The 16,520-nt window shown below is 38.3% G+C and overlaps 1 protein-coding gene across 1 annotated transcript; it reads right to left on the bottom strand.

The window, feature by feature from the left end:
* Nucleotides 1–153: 153 nt before the first annotated feature.
* anapc4 (anaphase promoting complex subunit 4) lies at nt 154–16,179 on the bottom strand. The gene is made up of 28 exons (XM_046835941.1): nt 15,806–16,179; nt 14,924–15,029; nt 13,841–13,973; nt 13,570–13,650; nt 13,442–13,468; nt 13,003–13,047; nt 12,722–12,806; nt 12,505–12,612; nt 11,667–11,750; nt 10,833–10,919; nt 10,683–10,747; nt 9,412–9,454; nt 9,213–9,289; nt 8,763–8,863; nt 8,607–8,658; nt 8,403–8,458; nt 8,204–8,250; nt 7,177–7,233; nt 7,029–7,085; nt 6,271–6,364; nt 5,300–5,397; nt 4,073–4,134; nt 3,933–3,971; nt 3,244–3,345; nt 2,946–3,032; nt 2,690–2,857; nt 1,121–1,244; nt 154–528 (listed from the first exon to the last, which is right to left on the bottom strand). The coding sequence occupies exons 1-28, from the start codon at nt 15,911–15,913 to the stop codon at nt 304–306; spliced, it is 2,418 nt and encodes an 805-aa protein (XP_046691897.1). The 5' UTR covers nt 15,914–16,179; the 3' UTR covers nt 154–303.
* Between the last annotated feature and the right edge of the window lie 341 nt (nt 16,180–16,520).

Genomic DNA, 16,520 nt, shown 5'->3' with positions numbered 1-16,520 from the left:
AGTAACCCTGACGGCCCTCCACTGCCAAGACACCTTCTGACTGTCCCTTAACACAGATTCTCATAGCAACAGCTTATATTTTATTTAAGGATATGCGGACTAAATGTGCACCAACCACACAATATAAATCAGAACAGACAAAACAGAGCACAATATGTTCAAAAAACAGTTTATTCTGAGAAGTGAATGCAGCATTACAGTGAGTACACGGATTACAAATATACATGAAACATTTGATTTCACCTTGAAAAATCATTATAGAGTCACAAATTGGTTTGTTAGCGGTATAATGACCTCAGCTCATCATGTATCTGACCCTGAAGTTTGTTCCAAGAGGTTTCCTGACCCGTCCTTCATCTCCTCACATGCTGCCACTTCTCCATCTCCATCTTCTCCCTGATTAGTCAAGGTTTCCACCAGTCCATCCTGGTCACAGCTGATATCTTGTGACTCGTCTGCCCGCTCTTCGTCCTCTTCATCCTCCACATCCATCTCAAATACACGGACGTGGCGCAGGTTCGAGCTCAGCTGGATTAGCAGACGCGAAAACGTAGGGTTAGTTTAAATAAAACAGCAGCAACAAGCTGCAGGACAGGAATCATGTCTAAAATGACATCATTATAACTAGTTCTGTAACTACTACTACCTAAGATTGATCAACCTTAGATCTTCTAGCACTGATTGAATGGAAAAATCTCTCAGTGTAAGAGGTAGGTATACATCAAGACTCTTTTCTGTTCAGGCACCGAGGTGGTGGCATGAATTTTCTCTAGATGTCCAAACAGCTTATCTCTGCAACTCACTGCATATCTTCAAATCACGACTAAAGACCTACCTCGATCTCAAATAATTCAACTTTTTCCCTGTTTGTGTTATGTTTTTAAAAGTGCAATAATTCCTCAACAGAGTTTTTTCGGCTGATGGTATCCTAAGTATCTGGATGGTATCTGGAACCTACTGATCCAGTATTTATGTATTGATAAAGACTTTGAAGCACTTTTGTGTGTCGCTTCGGATAAGAGTGTCTGCAAAATAGTGTAAATTTATGAAGATCGTTTAAATTAAAAAAATAATAATAATAATAAAAGTCTAATCTGAAAGTATGTAGAGAACTACTTACCACACAGGACACTTTGCGAATGCCATTTACAGCCACAAACTGAGCTTTCATGTTCTCCAGATCTCGTCTCATGGTTCCCCATGTCAGGCCTCGTACGGGGAGATCATCGCTTTGCTGGTCCAACCTGCTCAAAAATTATACAGAGCTACTGTGAGCTTGATGTGCAATGAACCATTGGTGCTAACATATAAGAATAGGAGGTGGTTGCTCAATGGTTAAGGCTCTGGGTTACTGATTGGAATCCTGGGGTTGAAGGCTGGGGGTTCAAGCCCCGGGATCACCAAGCTGCCACTCTTGGGGCTCATGAGCAAGGGCCTTTATCCTGTGCTCTGACCCCAGCTTCCTAACATCGCTGGGATATGCGAAGAAATATTTCTACTGTGTTGTAATGAACATGTGACACATAAAAGTATTTTCTTTCAAAAGGCGACTTTATCACTAGTATGACTACCACTTTACTATTTTAAAGCATATTCATTTTCGAGAAACTTTTACTTCACTGCATTATTAATGCGGAGTAGCTTACGTTCTAACAGAGTTAGCAGTCATTACAAGAGCGGCCTCTAGAGGCGAATCACTACGCCGTGTGCAGTTTGTTTTTACACGCGTGACTACACGCTGCAAGGAGAGTAATAGTTTATATTTATTATATGAATATATTTATTAATTGACATTTTTTTCATGTTGCACATTTCCATGATTTTGTAGGGTTTTTTTTGTAATAAAGTTCAGTACTATTTTTCATGGAGTCTGTTTGCCATGTTTGTTTTTTTTTATCCAGTATCTATTTTAATCGGTTATCGGCAAGTGCAATCCAACATTGCTATTGGTCAACCTCTAGTTATTAACGTAGCCTAATCATTTGTATTTCACCCAACAACCATAGGCAAAAGTGAGTAAATGTTTTGATTTCAACAGCAATGAATATATATATAAAAAAAATGTCATTATTACAGTAATAATGCTTTTTTTAATAGGCGATATATCTGTTGAAAAGTAATGCTCATTTGTCTGTACGGTTCAGAACAAAATAAAAAAATTAATCTAGCATTAGGAGGCATAAAATCTCAACAATAATACTGGTAGTCACTCCAGCCCATGTAAATTTCTGTTACAGACAGACCTGGCCGGCTCATTATAGAAAGGGAAAAAAAAGGATGTGACCCCTGTTTCAAACCTGCCTCCTAAAACAGCAGGATATCATTTTTAGAGATTTGGGGATTTGTGAGCCCACGCTACAGATATGCCACTGCGAACAACTTGCAGGACAATCAGTTCTCTGGTGTGGATCAGTCTAATTGCAGCAGGCATAAGTATAACAGCACACAGAAAGAGAAACAACGTGAACAGTATCTGAAAAAGATCAGATGCTGTGTTTTACAAACACACACTTAAAGACAGTGAGTTTCTGGCTGGATATTGTTAGTTACAGATTCCAAAAGTGTAACCTCACAAACTAATATTTTGGTGCATCATAACAGAAAAATCATCAGCTGCTGTCACTAGTATTTACTTTTTTTAAAAGAAAAGTGTAAATAAGTATAAATATCAATAATTCCAGTGATGTACCTAAAAGCAGGATCCCAACTAAACTCCGTCTCACAGCTGAGGGCAGGGCCGAGAGGGAGCTGGGCCAGAAGACGGCGCTTGTGCTCGTTCTCTTCCTGGGCTTGCAACACCACAGTTAAAGTCTCATCATCGTAGAGACGGGCATCAAGGCATGTATAGGAGCAATCACTGCAATGCAATGAGATTTTAAAAATGTGTCAAAAAAAATAATAAAAAGATGGAAGGTTTATATTTTGGTTTATATTATAAAACTTACGAGTGTTCAGTTCCTGCTACTTCATCATCAACCCCAGTGTGGAGAGTAGTATTTAGATCTATAGCCACCAAACCATTTTGGACCGATCTATATATTTAAATAAATAAATAAATAAATAAATAAATAAATAAATAAATAAATAAATAAAAAAATTGGAAGTCTTCTTATTGGAGTATCTTTAATATAAAGATACTCCAATAAGAAGACTTCCCTCAGAGTGCTTTAGTAAAAACAATGTGTGAGAGTGTGTGTTTGTGTTCAAGGAGAGAGATTATTTAAGGAGAGATGGGACAAACACCTGTTTGGGTCTGTTGCTCTTCTCAGTATACAGATTTTAGAAGTGGATATCTCTGGCATACAGAAGATTACATAGAGCATCCCAGCATTTTTATCATTCCATCTGTAGGGCAGGGGGGCAATGAGCAACCAAATGAATCATATAATTACATTTCATTACAATAACTATAATAAGAACATATATATATATTAATCAGAACAATAAAACATTGTGAATTAAACTACAATACTGGTAGTATATTCAGTGATTTTATATGTTCACAATAGTTATTAATTAACTGATTGAAAAAAATATTGATTTTCCTCTCCTGTTTGTTCAATTCCCTAGCCAGCATTCCCTTATTACATCCATAAAACTAACACAAACCAAAGTTAAAATATATATATAGTAGAAGTATATATATATAAGGTTCTTGCAGCATATTACGGAAAATGGTACACAGAGTGGCCCGTCAATTCTGTGCCATAACATGCCACTCTACAAGAACATGGGCATTACTTAGTGTTTGCACCACACCAGAAAACCTGTGCTGCTGCTACCTAGACATCAGGGTTGATGGTGGTAGATACCCCTGGTAAATACCCAGAGTAAAACCAGTTTGTCATTTTAAAATGGCCTGCTCTTGTAAAACGTCATTACAGTAAAATGTCAGAAATGAGGCAGTGACTGTGTTACAGGTGTACACTTACAGTGACGGAAGCTCAAACAGCCGCGAGGTGTTCTCAGAACTGTAGGAAAACAAAAAAAGCAAACACATCGGCGCATCTCTTATCTGAGAAACAGCTTTAATGAGCGCATCAGTGTTATAGTGTTAGAGAGAGTGTGTTACCTCTCAGGCACCGAGTACAGCCGCAGACACGCAGCCTGCTTCACTGAGCTCCCGATTACCTCCTGACCAAAAAGAAGACAAACAAATAAAATGCATTTTAAATCGCTTTTAACATATTTGCATCTGTAAAAAACTATATTTATACATAAAATTGTTAGTAGATGCGCTTTACATTCTAAAGTGACCAATAATTTGTGATCGATATTTAATATGTAGATGGATTTCTTGTCGCTAAACTGTTTCTCGAGCACGTTCTCTTAGCACCACTTCTACGTGCACAAGGTGTATCATAACACCACTGAGACCGAGGCGTGTCCTTAAAGTCACATAGAATACAGATTAACATGGCAGAGGTAGAGCTGCATCTTCCTAAAGACAGAACAGGAAAACGACGTCTGGTTTTATTTCATATTTCTCTTTTTTTTTTTTTTTGCCCCACAAAGACCTTTGAGTAAAAAGGGCCATTTGTTAGAAGTCAGAAGGCACTTAAGTAAGTGAACTGCATATCCAATTTTTTTTACTATTGCATCAAATCACATTGTGTTAGAATATTTTGTCTTCATGCTCTATGTTGAGTTTGGCTTCACTAAAAATAAACATAAATTTGCACAAAGCATCAATATTTGTCTATGCCCATGTTGATTAGAGTATTAAAAACGTATTAACTTAAAAGTATTAAATTTATGTGCAAACACAGAATTAGTATTCAGTTCCAATGTGACAACAGCTGAGAAAAAAAAAAGAATATAGATAGATAGATATAGATATATTCATATTTTGTACACTGTATCCCAAGGGAAATAGAAAATTGTATACTGTATAGTCATAAATAGGGGAAAAGATTGCAAGTTTGGTGTGTGTGTGAGTGTGTGTGTGAGTAAAGTTCTTATGCTACAGCAATTCCTATTCATAACGGTTTATTTCTGCCTGCACACACACACACACACACACACACACACACACACACACACACACACACCTAACCCAGCACTGCTTCAGAGGCAAACTTTAAAGAGAGGAATGAGAAAAAAAACCCTGTATGTTTTCAGGTGTTTTTTTCTTTTTCAACTGGGACGTGTAGAGAGCTGTGACTTTTTTTTTTTTTTTTAAATGCAATTTAACATTCAGAAACCGAACCAAACATAGGAACTCTGAAGTTACGGCTGTGTGATAGATAGAGAGTCTGAGAAATATGCAATTATGTGTGCAGATGAGTAATAGATTTACAGCTGGTTTTTGCAGACAGAGGTCAATGGAGCCCTCCATCAACCTTTTCACAAAGTGCAGAGACTTTTGAGGGTAGGTGGGGAACAGCAGAGGACTTTCTGCAAAAAACAAACAAAATAAATTAAAAAAGTCAAAATGAGAAGCCTCAAACCCTAATTCTACAATATTCAAGCAGTCTAAAAATGGCATAGCGTACAAAAACAAAAAAATAAACAGGAGAGAATTATCCATACTCCAACCCTAACTGCCCAAAGATTATGTGCATTTATATACTTATATATTTATTGTTTTATCAAAGTGCAACCCAGTTTTTTGGGAGCCCCTGTACATGCTCTCATGCAGTTATCCAAATAAAAAAAAGTCAAAAAAAAAAAAAAAGTCAAAAGCTGCATATAAGAAGGTGCAATACTTATTTTTTTTAACATGCAAGATTTATTTTTAAATAGTTGACTAATAGACTGATAGTTGATTGCTGGAACTATCGGCAAAAATCCATACCGATAGTTTTTTCGGGTTGCGTCTGCGCTGGAGTGGCTGGGAAGTTCTGCTAATATTATAAGTGCGGCCTCTAGAGGTAAATCACTAAAGCCACATGCTGTTTGTTTAGACACGCGAGACCTGGTGCTATATCTCATTCACGATAGTTCAAAAAGATCTAAAGATGCATTAGTATATGTTGAATTTTACAAACAATACTTCTAAAGCTTTTATTAACTGATGATTCATCATTTACCAGCAAGTACGATTCAACCTAGCCAGCGACCTCTAGTCGTTCGACCTCTAGTTATGACAATGTATTAACAATGTGGCCTTAGCAAAACATTTGGAAACTGGATTTCTAATCTGGAAAGCTAGTATGGTTTTACAGAGATTCTAGATCTTTTATGTGTTTGGATAACAGCATAAAAGGTACATGGGTGCACATTAAAGTGGACACAGATTGTAGTTCATAATAAGAGAAGAGTCATTGCCTTTTAGCTTTTTGGTCTTTTGAACAAACGTCACCCAGTGATTGCCTTCCATATTTGGGGGAGACACTAAATCTTCATCTTCATCTTTCAGATACTGGAGGGTAAATAAATAAATAAATAAATAAATAAATCAACCTCTGAGTGATCATTGCTGACAAAACATAATAATGACTAACAAATATAATACATATTACATACAAGATTTAAGGCAATGCATTATAATATTTTCGCTATCATGACAATTTTCTCATGATCAACATAAAAACCTGTTTTCTCACGAGGTACTTGTATCGCGAGAAAATCTCACGCCTTGTGTCTGAAATGGCTTTACTAATTAAAGTTACTAATGCAATAATTTTTGCAGCAAATGTGGACTTTATCTCTGCAGGAGAGCGAGAGAGAGAGAGAGAGAGAGAGAGAGAGAGAGAGAGAGAGAGAGAGAGAGAGAGAGAGAGATAGTTTAGAGTTTCCCAAAGAAAAACCTGACAAAAATTGAAGATAACAATGTTTATGTAGAGACAACAAGAAAATTAAGTCGAGATCAGGAGAAAACAACTTTTGCTATGGTGAGAGAATCAAGTTTTGATGAAAAGGAATCAAGAAAAATAAAATTAGACTCTATGCCCTCATAGGATTTCTGTATTAAATAAATGTGCATGTAATTCAAATCCTGCAATCCCATCTAGTACAAAGACAGTAAGAGGTTTCTTTTAGGACACATACCCATATACAGACAGACTCGGCTGACTTGTCCTTACCTGCCCCACTCGCTCCACGTTGAAGTATTTTCCTTTGCGATCAAACAGCTCCTCATTCTGTCACGACAAAGAAGCCGAGCGGACAATGCAGTATGCTGTAAAGACTTGTACTAATGTTTAATGAAGTGCTTGCACAGTATTTACTCACGGCACTGAAATGCTCCGAAAGGAAATCGGCAACGAATGCCAGGTCCTTCTGGGTCATCTGGGGACACGGGATTACAATTAGTACTCATTTAGTTCTACAATTAGTTTGATCTAAAGTATGACAAGTTGAGGCGGTGGGGTTGGGGGGGAGTGGCTATCAAATATAAAAAAAAAAATCAGTTTGAATATACAGCTCAGAAAATGTAAACATGTATTTCTATTGGATTTAATTGAATTCAATGGAATATTAACTTCCATTAAACTGTGCTATTTTAACATTTACGACATTTGGCAACCAAAGCGATCTATAGTAGTCCTTGACTTGAAAGGATGCGTTGCGATGACGCCATCGTAACTTGAAAATATCGAGACATGGCCCAGTCTAACCAGGAGTCTTAAAGAATGGTGATTAGTATAGGGTAGTGTACTGTTAATAACTGAACACATTACAGTACATAACTTCGCAAAACAGTCATTTACAGTACCGTAATGTATAAACTATACAGTATATACGAGCACCGGTTCGCGAGTGAGGGTCGAAGTTGGATGTGCTCCGTTTCAGTGTCAGGTGACGCCAATAAAAAGGAGAGACAAGAGCTAGAATTGGGCTTTGAAACACCAAAAACACAGAAAGTATACATGCCCCAACACAGAGACAAGTGAAGTCTGTGGAACGCTTGCGAGAGTATGGATCTCACAATGCAGGAAATCCGTACACCTGGCAACGCATCATACCATAGGTATATACTGCTACCATTGCCTTCTGCACAAAACAACATATTTGTACAATTTTGTCGTATTGCTATCGTCATCGTAATGTCGAAAGAATCGAAAGTCGAACCATCATAACTCGGGGACCAGCTGCACTTACTGTATGTATTTCTTTTTTTATACAATTGAGCAGGTTAGGGCCTTGCTCAAGGGCCCATTAGTGCCAGCTTGGTAGAGCTGGAATTTGACCTTCCAGTCAGAAGTTCAACACCACTGAACTCTCACTTTCCAATGAAGCTGTTCCTCAGGGTTCTCACCTTATTTAGTTCTGCTGGGACGTGATCTTCGGACATGCGCAGCATCGCTGACCAAGAACAGGAGAGAAGGAAAAAAAAAAAAAAAAAAAAAAGGGAAAAAACACGATTACATCAGTGATGACTTTTTCATGGTCCATTTGTAAGTATTAAAAATAAATAAAACACATGCTCAAAACAAGGCAGAGAGCTTCACGCTTACCGACGTAAAGCCATCGGAAAAACGCCTTAAAATTCTTCATACTTTTATCAATCACTCTGGAAAGAAAACGCACACACACACACACACACACACACACACATACAATGAAGAGCTCGATGATGAATGGCTTAGGACACGATTACAAGCGTGCTTTCCCGCACTGCATAGCAGAGGGACATGTGCTGGCCATGTGGTGAGACTTACTGTAATAGTTCACTAGCCTTTAGTGTGAAGGAGCCCACTGCTGTGATGGCGTCTAGACACAAAAAGACACAGCACAGTACTAATGAGTCCTCGTTTTTCGATACCGTTTCAACGTGTTTTAATATGTTCCTATAAATAGATTATGATGACTCTTACGTTCAATAGCTGCCGGGTCCAGACCAAGAGGTTGAAACTTTTGCTTCCACAAAGCCATGCCTTTCACTTCGCTCAGATGGTACAGCAAAGCCTCTGAACCACTGACAGAAGGTGAGAAAGTTGCATGTTAATCAACATAGAGCACAAGTATTGGCAATAAATACATAAAGTCAGTGGAACTATGCGCCGGAAAAAACTTAATAATGGTTCTGAATGGTGCTACAGAAAATCTCTACTGTCATGAGATCGTTGAGTGAATGCAAAAATTGCTAGGGTGAAAACGTGACTTTATCGCTTGTCATTGCGATATCAGCCAATCACCAGCATCTGTGAGCTAGCGTATGTGGAAGAGAGCCGACAGCTATTTCCGGCGAATGCGTTACGCTGTTAGTAAAGAAAGGATTGGCTGGCTTCAGACGCGACTTCTCCTGTTCCTTCAAGACGTTATACCTCTGTAAGTGACTGATAACCAGTTTCTGGATGCTTGAGTATGACGACTCGATGGACTGGCCCAACATCTTCAAGCCCTTTCCAAAGGCAAAAAAGACAACAGTTGAGTTTCAGCAACATTTCTTTTTGCATTGTGTGGAAGACACAAAAATATATATATCAATTAAACCATTAAGAATATTACATTCTCCAGACTTACTTTGACAGTCAGCTGATTCATGAGAAGAGCTTGCAGTTCAGGGCTGGAAAAAAAAAATTACACTAAGTGTAACTAAGTGCCCCCTGTTGGACAATTGAAGCTATAGCAGACTAATGTCTTTTCACTCTAAGAGCTCTGCCATAATTTGCACAGGTGTTGTAAAAACTGATTATAACAGATGCTGCCCAGAAGCCACCACCTCATCTCATCTCACATGCCCCAAAGACTCATGAAGCTCAGGACTGAAGACATGATAACTGTTTGTTGAACTTGTTAATGTGAACCAAAATCTAAGCAAAATGTAAAATTCCCTGACTTTCACTGACTAGCTACATTTTCAATTCCATCATTGACCGCATGCTACCTAACATAGGCTACCTGTTTAAATATTTATTTTGTTCATTATAACTAGCTAGCTAATGTTATAGCTGCAAACCACTTTGTTCTGATGACCTGGATGACCAGTGGGAGCTTCAGGCATCACAAGATTTCAGCCAGACACTTTGCTGGTGTTAAGCCGAGACGTTCTCCACCGTGTCTCACACTAATGTCACTGCTGGAGGTGCGAGCAGCTTTATTGGCTGACTGCTGTTCTCTTGGAGCTATTAGGGGAGGCTGTAGTAAAGCAGTGATGGGCACTTGGGATGAAGCTCCTGTCAGCTTTATACAGGTAGCATGCTCGATAATAGTTTTACTAATTTTACATTTAGCTTTTCTTTCATCTACTTTTTAAAAGTCTTTGAAGAGATCATTTTGTAGCCAAAGCTCTTGAAAATAACATTTTCCTGGCATGTTTGCTTCAGTTGACTGGTACAGTCTGGTTTCCATTTGACTTAAGTAACTGCAAGTTGATAAGCAGAAACAGAATAAAATTGAAAATTGAAGCCTAAACCATAACAATAGGTGTGATTTACGGTATAGAAAAACTTTATTTTGATGGAAACTCAAATTTTGTTTGTTAATGAAAACTAACATTTAACCCTAACCAATATTCCATGTCTTAGACAAAAATAATATAAATTTCCCTCACTTTTAATGTCTGGAATAGACCTTTCAAAATTCCATGATATTCCAGAAATTCCATGACCCATGGGAACCCTGTCTATAGACATGGAATTAATAAAGCTTAATCCAGCTAAGCGATTCACTGGGAGAAAAATTTAACTCAAGTTTGTATGAGGAAATAATTGGAAAAATAAATTTAAAAAATCTATATTTAACAGATACAACCAGATTAGACTGGTGGTGTCTGATCTCTTCAGTGTCTGTACCTGGCATGTCCCCATAGCAACAGCTCCAAGAACTCATCTTGAACCTGAGTACTCGTATTCTTTTCCTGCAAAACAGCAAGAGAAAAAGTTGTCATTTATTATTGAAACAAGCAGCATTAAGCATTAAAGCATTAAACAGCGTTATTGAACCTGGACAAATTTGGTCAGGCGGAGATCCATTTGCATGAGGATGTCTTCCCAGGCTTCACACATACAGGTGAGAGACAGACGCAGGTACTGCAAGAGGACAAAGAAGTCAATGTCAGGATGCCAAGAGTGTGTAAAACTGTTACTAATGCTAAGGGAAGATTTTTCAATGACACCATATACCATTATATTCCCTAGTTTGTTGCATATAAACAAAAGAAACGTGCATGTTTTTCTTAAAAACAAAACAGAACACAAAAGACTAGGTGGACCCCTTTTCCTGACATCTTACCAATATTAGACCCTACTGACTGCCTATTCACATATTTACTTAATTATTTATTTATCTTTTTTAAAAGTATATTTTTGTTCATTTTTTATAAGGGATAAAAAAAAAAAAAAGGAAGTGTGATTTTACTTTTAATGTATTTCGATATTTCACACCTGTTTTTTCTATTAAACTTGAAAACATACACAACAATGCCAAAGATATAAAAAAATTGTAATAAACAGTTGTAGCTGTAACAGCTGTAAGCTGTAACAGCGCAGGGTCACTGTGGCTACTCACTCCATACCGGAAATAAGATTTATTATTAATATATATATTTTTATCCAAGCAGGCATTTTTTTTTTTTTTTTTTTTGCAATTGCTTTTAAAAATGTAAACATTTGCTGTTCACAAATGTTAATAATAAACAGCATTAACAAAAAAAGACAAATTTGTTTTGCATTTCTTCCCCCAAACCATATCAAAATTAAACCGAACTGAGAATTTTGTCTATAGTTACACCAAAATAATAATACAAAAACACAGGAAGACAATATTGAGCTCCGAACCTGTATTAGGGTGGAGATGTGTGTGAATTTGCGGGCCATCCTCGTCAGCTCTGGGAGACATGAGGACAGCAGGCCAGTGTCCATCTAAATGAAAGAAACAAGAACATCCTAATGTGAGCACTGGCCCACTGTTTAATCCCGATCATTACCTGTCACCCACATGCAAAACCTGCCTCAAAATATCTGATATCTACAGGACAATGCTTTGTTATCTTATCTACAGTATCCCACAAAAGTGAGTGCACGCCACTTCTCAAGGGACAATACTATAGAAATGAAGCTAAGTTGACTACTGCTTTGCTGAGGAAGCTGAAGGTGATGAAGTGGACAAGTATGTCTCCAGACCTAAACCCTATTGAGCACCTGTGGGATCCTCAAGCAGAAGGTGGAGAAGCGCCATGTGTTTAACATCCAGCAGCTCCGTGATGTCATTATGGAGGAGTGAAAGAGGATCCCAGCAACAACATGTGCAGCTCTGGAGAATTTCATGCACAGGAGGATTAAGGCAGTGCTGGATGGTGCTCATACAAAATATTAACACTTTGGACACTCACTTTTATTGGCAGATATTTAGACAATAATGGCTGTATGTTGTTATTATTACTGAGTTCAGAGGACAGTAAATCTGTACTGCTGTAAAACCTGCACATTGACCACTCTAAAATATGTCCAAGTTTCATTTCTACAGTATTGTTTTTTAAGGAGATATAAAATAGTTGCTGAAATGTGAGGGGTGCACTCACTTTTGTGAGCTACTGTATACTAAATATAAACAGCAACAAACAGAAAAACAAAGCTGAAGATTATCAAGACCTGGTCCCTGAGGTGTTTCATTCACCTGGATGTATTGGATCTCAGACTTCCTGATCGAGGATTTAATTTCCGTTATGACTGAGAGAGATTTGAGGTCACTGGACAGACAGAGGCTGCGGCACGTACCGGTGATCTGAGAACGCCAAAGCACAATTAGTTCTTTCTGACAAGGTAAAAAGCAATAAATACTGTATAAGTATAAAGGCAGCAAGAAGCAGAGGAAAGAAAAGACTAAGTCGCACCCCTTTTAGCGTGGCGATCTTATACAGTCCATACGCATAAAGTTCCACAAAACCGGACGGCCCGCTTACGACTAGGATGTTGAACCTTCATGGAAGAAAATAAAATAAAAAAGTGTTATATATAATTTATATACAACACCTATATTTAATAATAATAATATATTTCATATTAATAATAATATTATAGAATATATTATATAATAATATATATATTCCAGATTCAGGGTATATATTTCAAATTTCAGGGTCACCAAAGCAGGAAAGAAATCCAAACCACTGACCTGACGTCCCCCAGCAGGTTAGTGACTTCATCAGACTTCTCTTCACTGCAAAATCAGATCATACATACATCACATGATGAAGTCTGCAATCTGGTCTCCCCCAGATGTTAGACGAATCAGGCTCCTCCTATAGAAGCATCCAATCTTCAACTATTCGGGGGCGCCCCCTAGCGTAAACCGAAACTAATTCGTTTCAAAAGCTACATATAAATGAATAATACACTTTATTGCCAAAAGTATTGGGTCACCTGACCTTTCCTGCTGTATGTGGTTCTTTTCCAAACTGTTACCACAAAGCTGGAGGCACTCAATTGTACACGTCTTTAAAATAAAATTTTGCATTCACTTGAACTCACTGAATTTACTGATTTCTCTCCAATAACTGTGAACTGCCTTACTTATGAAACAGGAGCCACGTCAGCGCATTGCATCCACCCACCTGAAAATCTTCGATGACGTGCTGTAGCTGAAAACACAGAACGCAAAAACGCTTGAGAACGAGCATTCAAAACATAGCGCATGCAAAGACAAATCGAGCAAAGCTCCGACCCTGACGTCCAAACTGACCTCTTGGGTAACGTTGGTAGCTTGGGCAGGAAACGGTTGGACTCGTCCTCTGACTCGTTAGCCGAGGATGATGACGGCGAGCTGTTTAAAAAAATTAAGTTATTTGATGAAATCACTCAAATTCAAGATGTTGGCCTTTTCACCAGAAGGTCGTGAGTTTAAACCCTGCTACCACCTCAATTGCTCAGTTGTATGAATGAGATAATTGTGAGTCACTCGCCTGCCAAATGCCGTACATATTAATGTATTAATAATTACAGATAAGACCCACTTGCTGTCACTCTGCACTTCCATCCAGTGCATACAGGACACTGGGCCATCCACAGGAAACAGGTGGAGGATCTCAGCCTTCTCAGCATCACACAGGACGACCTGCTTGGTGTCGCCCACACTGAACGCCAAGACTGTCAACAACAACAACAACAACAGAGAAATATTAAAAATAGGGACGTGCATCTTCATGCATGGCCCTTTCACACACAGGCCTTTGTAGTGCAAAGTAAATAAATAAATAAATAAATAAATAAAAGATACACGATACACAAGAACTAGACGTTCTTTTCCTGTTGTGTCAACAGGAAGTTACAGCTCTACCTCTGCCATGTTAATCTGTATTCTATGTGACTCTCAGGACACGCCTCGGTCTCAGTAGTGTTGCGATGAGTCACGTTCACGTAGAAACAGTTTAATGGCGAGAAATCGATCTACATATCAAATATCGCTCACAAATTATGGGTCAATTTGAAAATAAAAGGTAAAGCGCTTCTACCAATGATTATATATAAATAAATAATTTTTTTACTTTTATCTGATGCACACTTTTACACACACACACACACACACATATACGTGTATATATATATATATATATATATATATATATATATATATATATATATATATATATATATATACATACATATACATATACATACACACACACACACACACACATACATACATACACACACATTATATACATAAATATACATGAATGTAAAATAGCCTTGCCACTGAAATCTGGTCTGATATCAAATAAAACATCTAAATGCAAAGCTGATTTAGAGAGACACTGCCCAAAGGTCCTGGCTCTGGAAATCCAGATTACTGATCTGAAACTCTCAGAAACAGGAACAGAAAGTATCCGCGGCACAATAACAGCCTGTTCGGATTCGGAGTCATTCCAGGGTCAATTGCAAAATCTCTGCTGCATCAATCAATACTGCGAGCATTCATGGCATGAAATCGGATCAGAATTCATGTGTCAAAGCTGTCAATCAGATTCGGCCCCCACATTGACGCTTAGTACATATCATTTAAGTTCTACCTCCTGGGTAAAAAAAAAAGAGCTTACTTTTGCCATCAGGCCTCCAAGCCAAGGAAGTGATCTCTTTTCCGGTGTTTTCATTTGGCGCTAAACTCCAAACACGCTGGAAATTAGCAAGACGGTGGAGCAAAAGCTGAAATTGAACAAATTAAAATTAACGGCGGTCAATTACACACAGTAAGATCGTCTGGGAGCTGTGACAATGTAATACATCAATCATTTTCTTCTTAAAACAAGCTGTTTATTTGAACCTGCTTCTGAGAAAACACACACGTCGTGATAAATGTTGTTTATTGCAGATCACGACGTAATTTTTTTTCATTGTCAAGGGGCATCTTATCATCCACAAACCTTTGGCACCCCAACCCACTGCCCCATCACCTCCAAGCTGCCATGAAATAAATTTCATTCACTCTCAGAATAAAATATAATCTGCATGATCATGTGAATATGTGCTTTTGAACATCCCAGGTCAGATTTATGACCTTAGTAATATAAGCTCCACTCTTCAGGAAGGATTTCCACTAGATGTTTCTGGAGTGTGTGTAATTCCTCTACAATAGCATGATTGAGTACTGATACTGGTACTGATGTGGATGAGGTCAGGTGAGGACACCTGGGGTGCAGTCAGTGTTCCAATTCATTCCAAAGGATTTCAGTAAGGTTTAAAGCTCTATAGCAGGAGATCTTCCACCGCAACCCAACTAAAGCAGATCTTTATGGAGCTGGCTATGTGCACAGGGGTATTGTCATGCTGGAAGAGGTTTGGGTTTTCTAGTTCAAGTGAAGGGAAAATGTCATGCTACTGCATCCCAAAGACGTCCAGTACAATTGTGTGCCTCCAGATGTGTAGTAACAGTTTAGTGAAGAACCGTGTGTGTGTGTGTGTGTGTGTGTGTGTGTGCTGACCTCTCCGGTTGTGTTAGCCAGGGCTATGAGATCCCTCTTTGGAGACCAGGCCATGTAGAGGACAGGGTTGGGGAGCTGCTTCTCTCCCACCTGCCTGAAAGCTCGCATGCTGAAAGACTGTACACAGACCCAAACTTTAAGAAGGTCCTTTATAAAGCTATATGTAGCTCCTTGCTAGCTGCATTAGTCGTCTTCAGCAGTTAAAGGAGCCTATAATGTCCCCTAACACTCACAGACCACCAACACGGACACGTGATAGACTGATAAACTCCATCTGAACTGTTACTGTTAGATTTGTTTCCTCTGTTTGAAACGAGGACGCTTTTCAACCGGAGACTTCCGGGAAAACGGGGCGCACAGCTAACACCGACCAATCAGAGCTCTCCTTTACCCGCTCGCGAGCCGTTAACTAGGGAAGCTGATAAGTGACAAACTAGTAAGAGAAGGAAAACGCGGAACAACCTTTATTTTTTATTTATTGAACATTTTTAACACGATATATACATATACAATGGCACTGATAAACGCAAATAAAGAAATATTAAGCAAGGCACATTTGCATTTATGATTTTTTTTTGTTGCCCAAATTCAACATTACATTGATGAAAAAAATCATTCATTTCGTCATCTAATATCACTCCAAACATAATGTGGGCAGTGACTGAATATTTTGTCTCCAACCTATTAAACATATTTTTCCAGAACATTCTGGAAT

Source organism: Silurus meridionalis, chromosome 23 (genome assembly GCF_014805685.1).
Source record: "Silurus meridionalis isolate SWU-2019-XX chromosome 23, ASM1480568v1, whole genome shotgun sequence".
NCBI lineage: Eukaryota > Metazoa > Chordata > Actinopteri > Siluriformes > Siluridae > Silurus > Silurus meridionalis.
This window is presented reverse-complemented; position numbering and strand designations above follow the sequence as displayed.

Bases quoted from the DNA above. Each gene is read 5' to 3' on its own strand.
- anapc4 (XM_046835941.1), bottom strand. From the start codon at position 15,913: ATGCGAGCTTTCAGGCAGGTGGGAGAGAAGCAGCTCCCCAACCCTGTC. The intron at 13,974-14,923 runs GTAAGCTCTTTT...TGTTGTTGACAG, and splicing joins TTGGAGGCCTGATGGCAAAA to TCTTGGCGTTCAGTGTGGGC. The intron at 7,234-8,203 runs GTGAGAACCCTG...CCGTGTCCCCAG, and splicing joins TCCCAGCAGAACTAAATAAG to ATGACCCAGAAGGACCTGGC.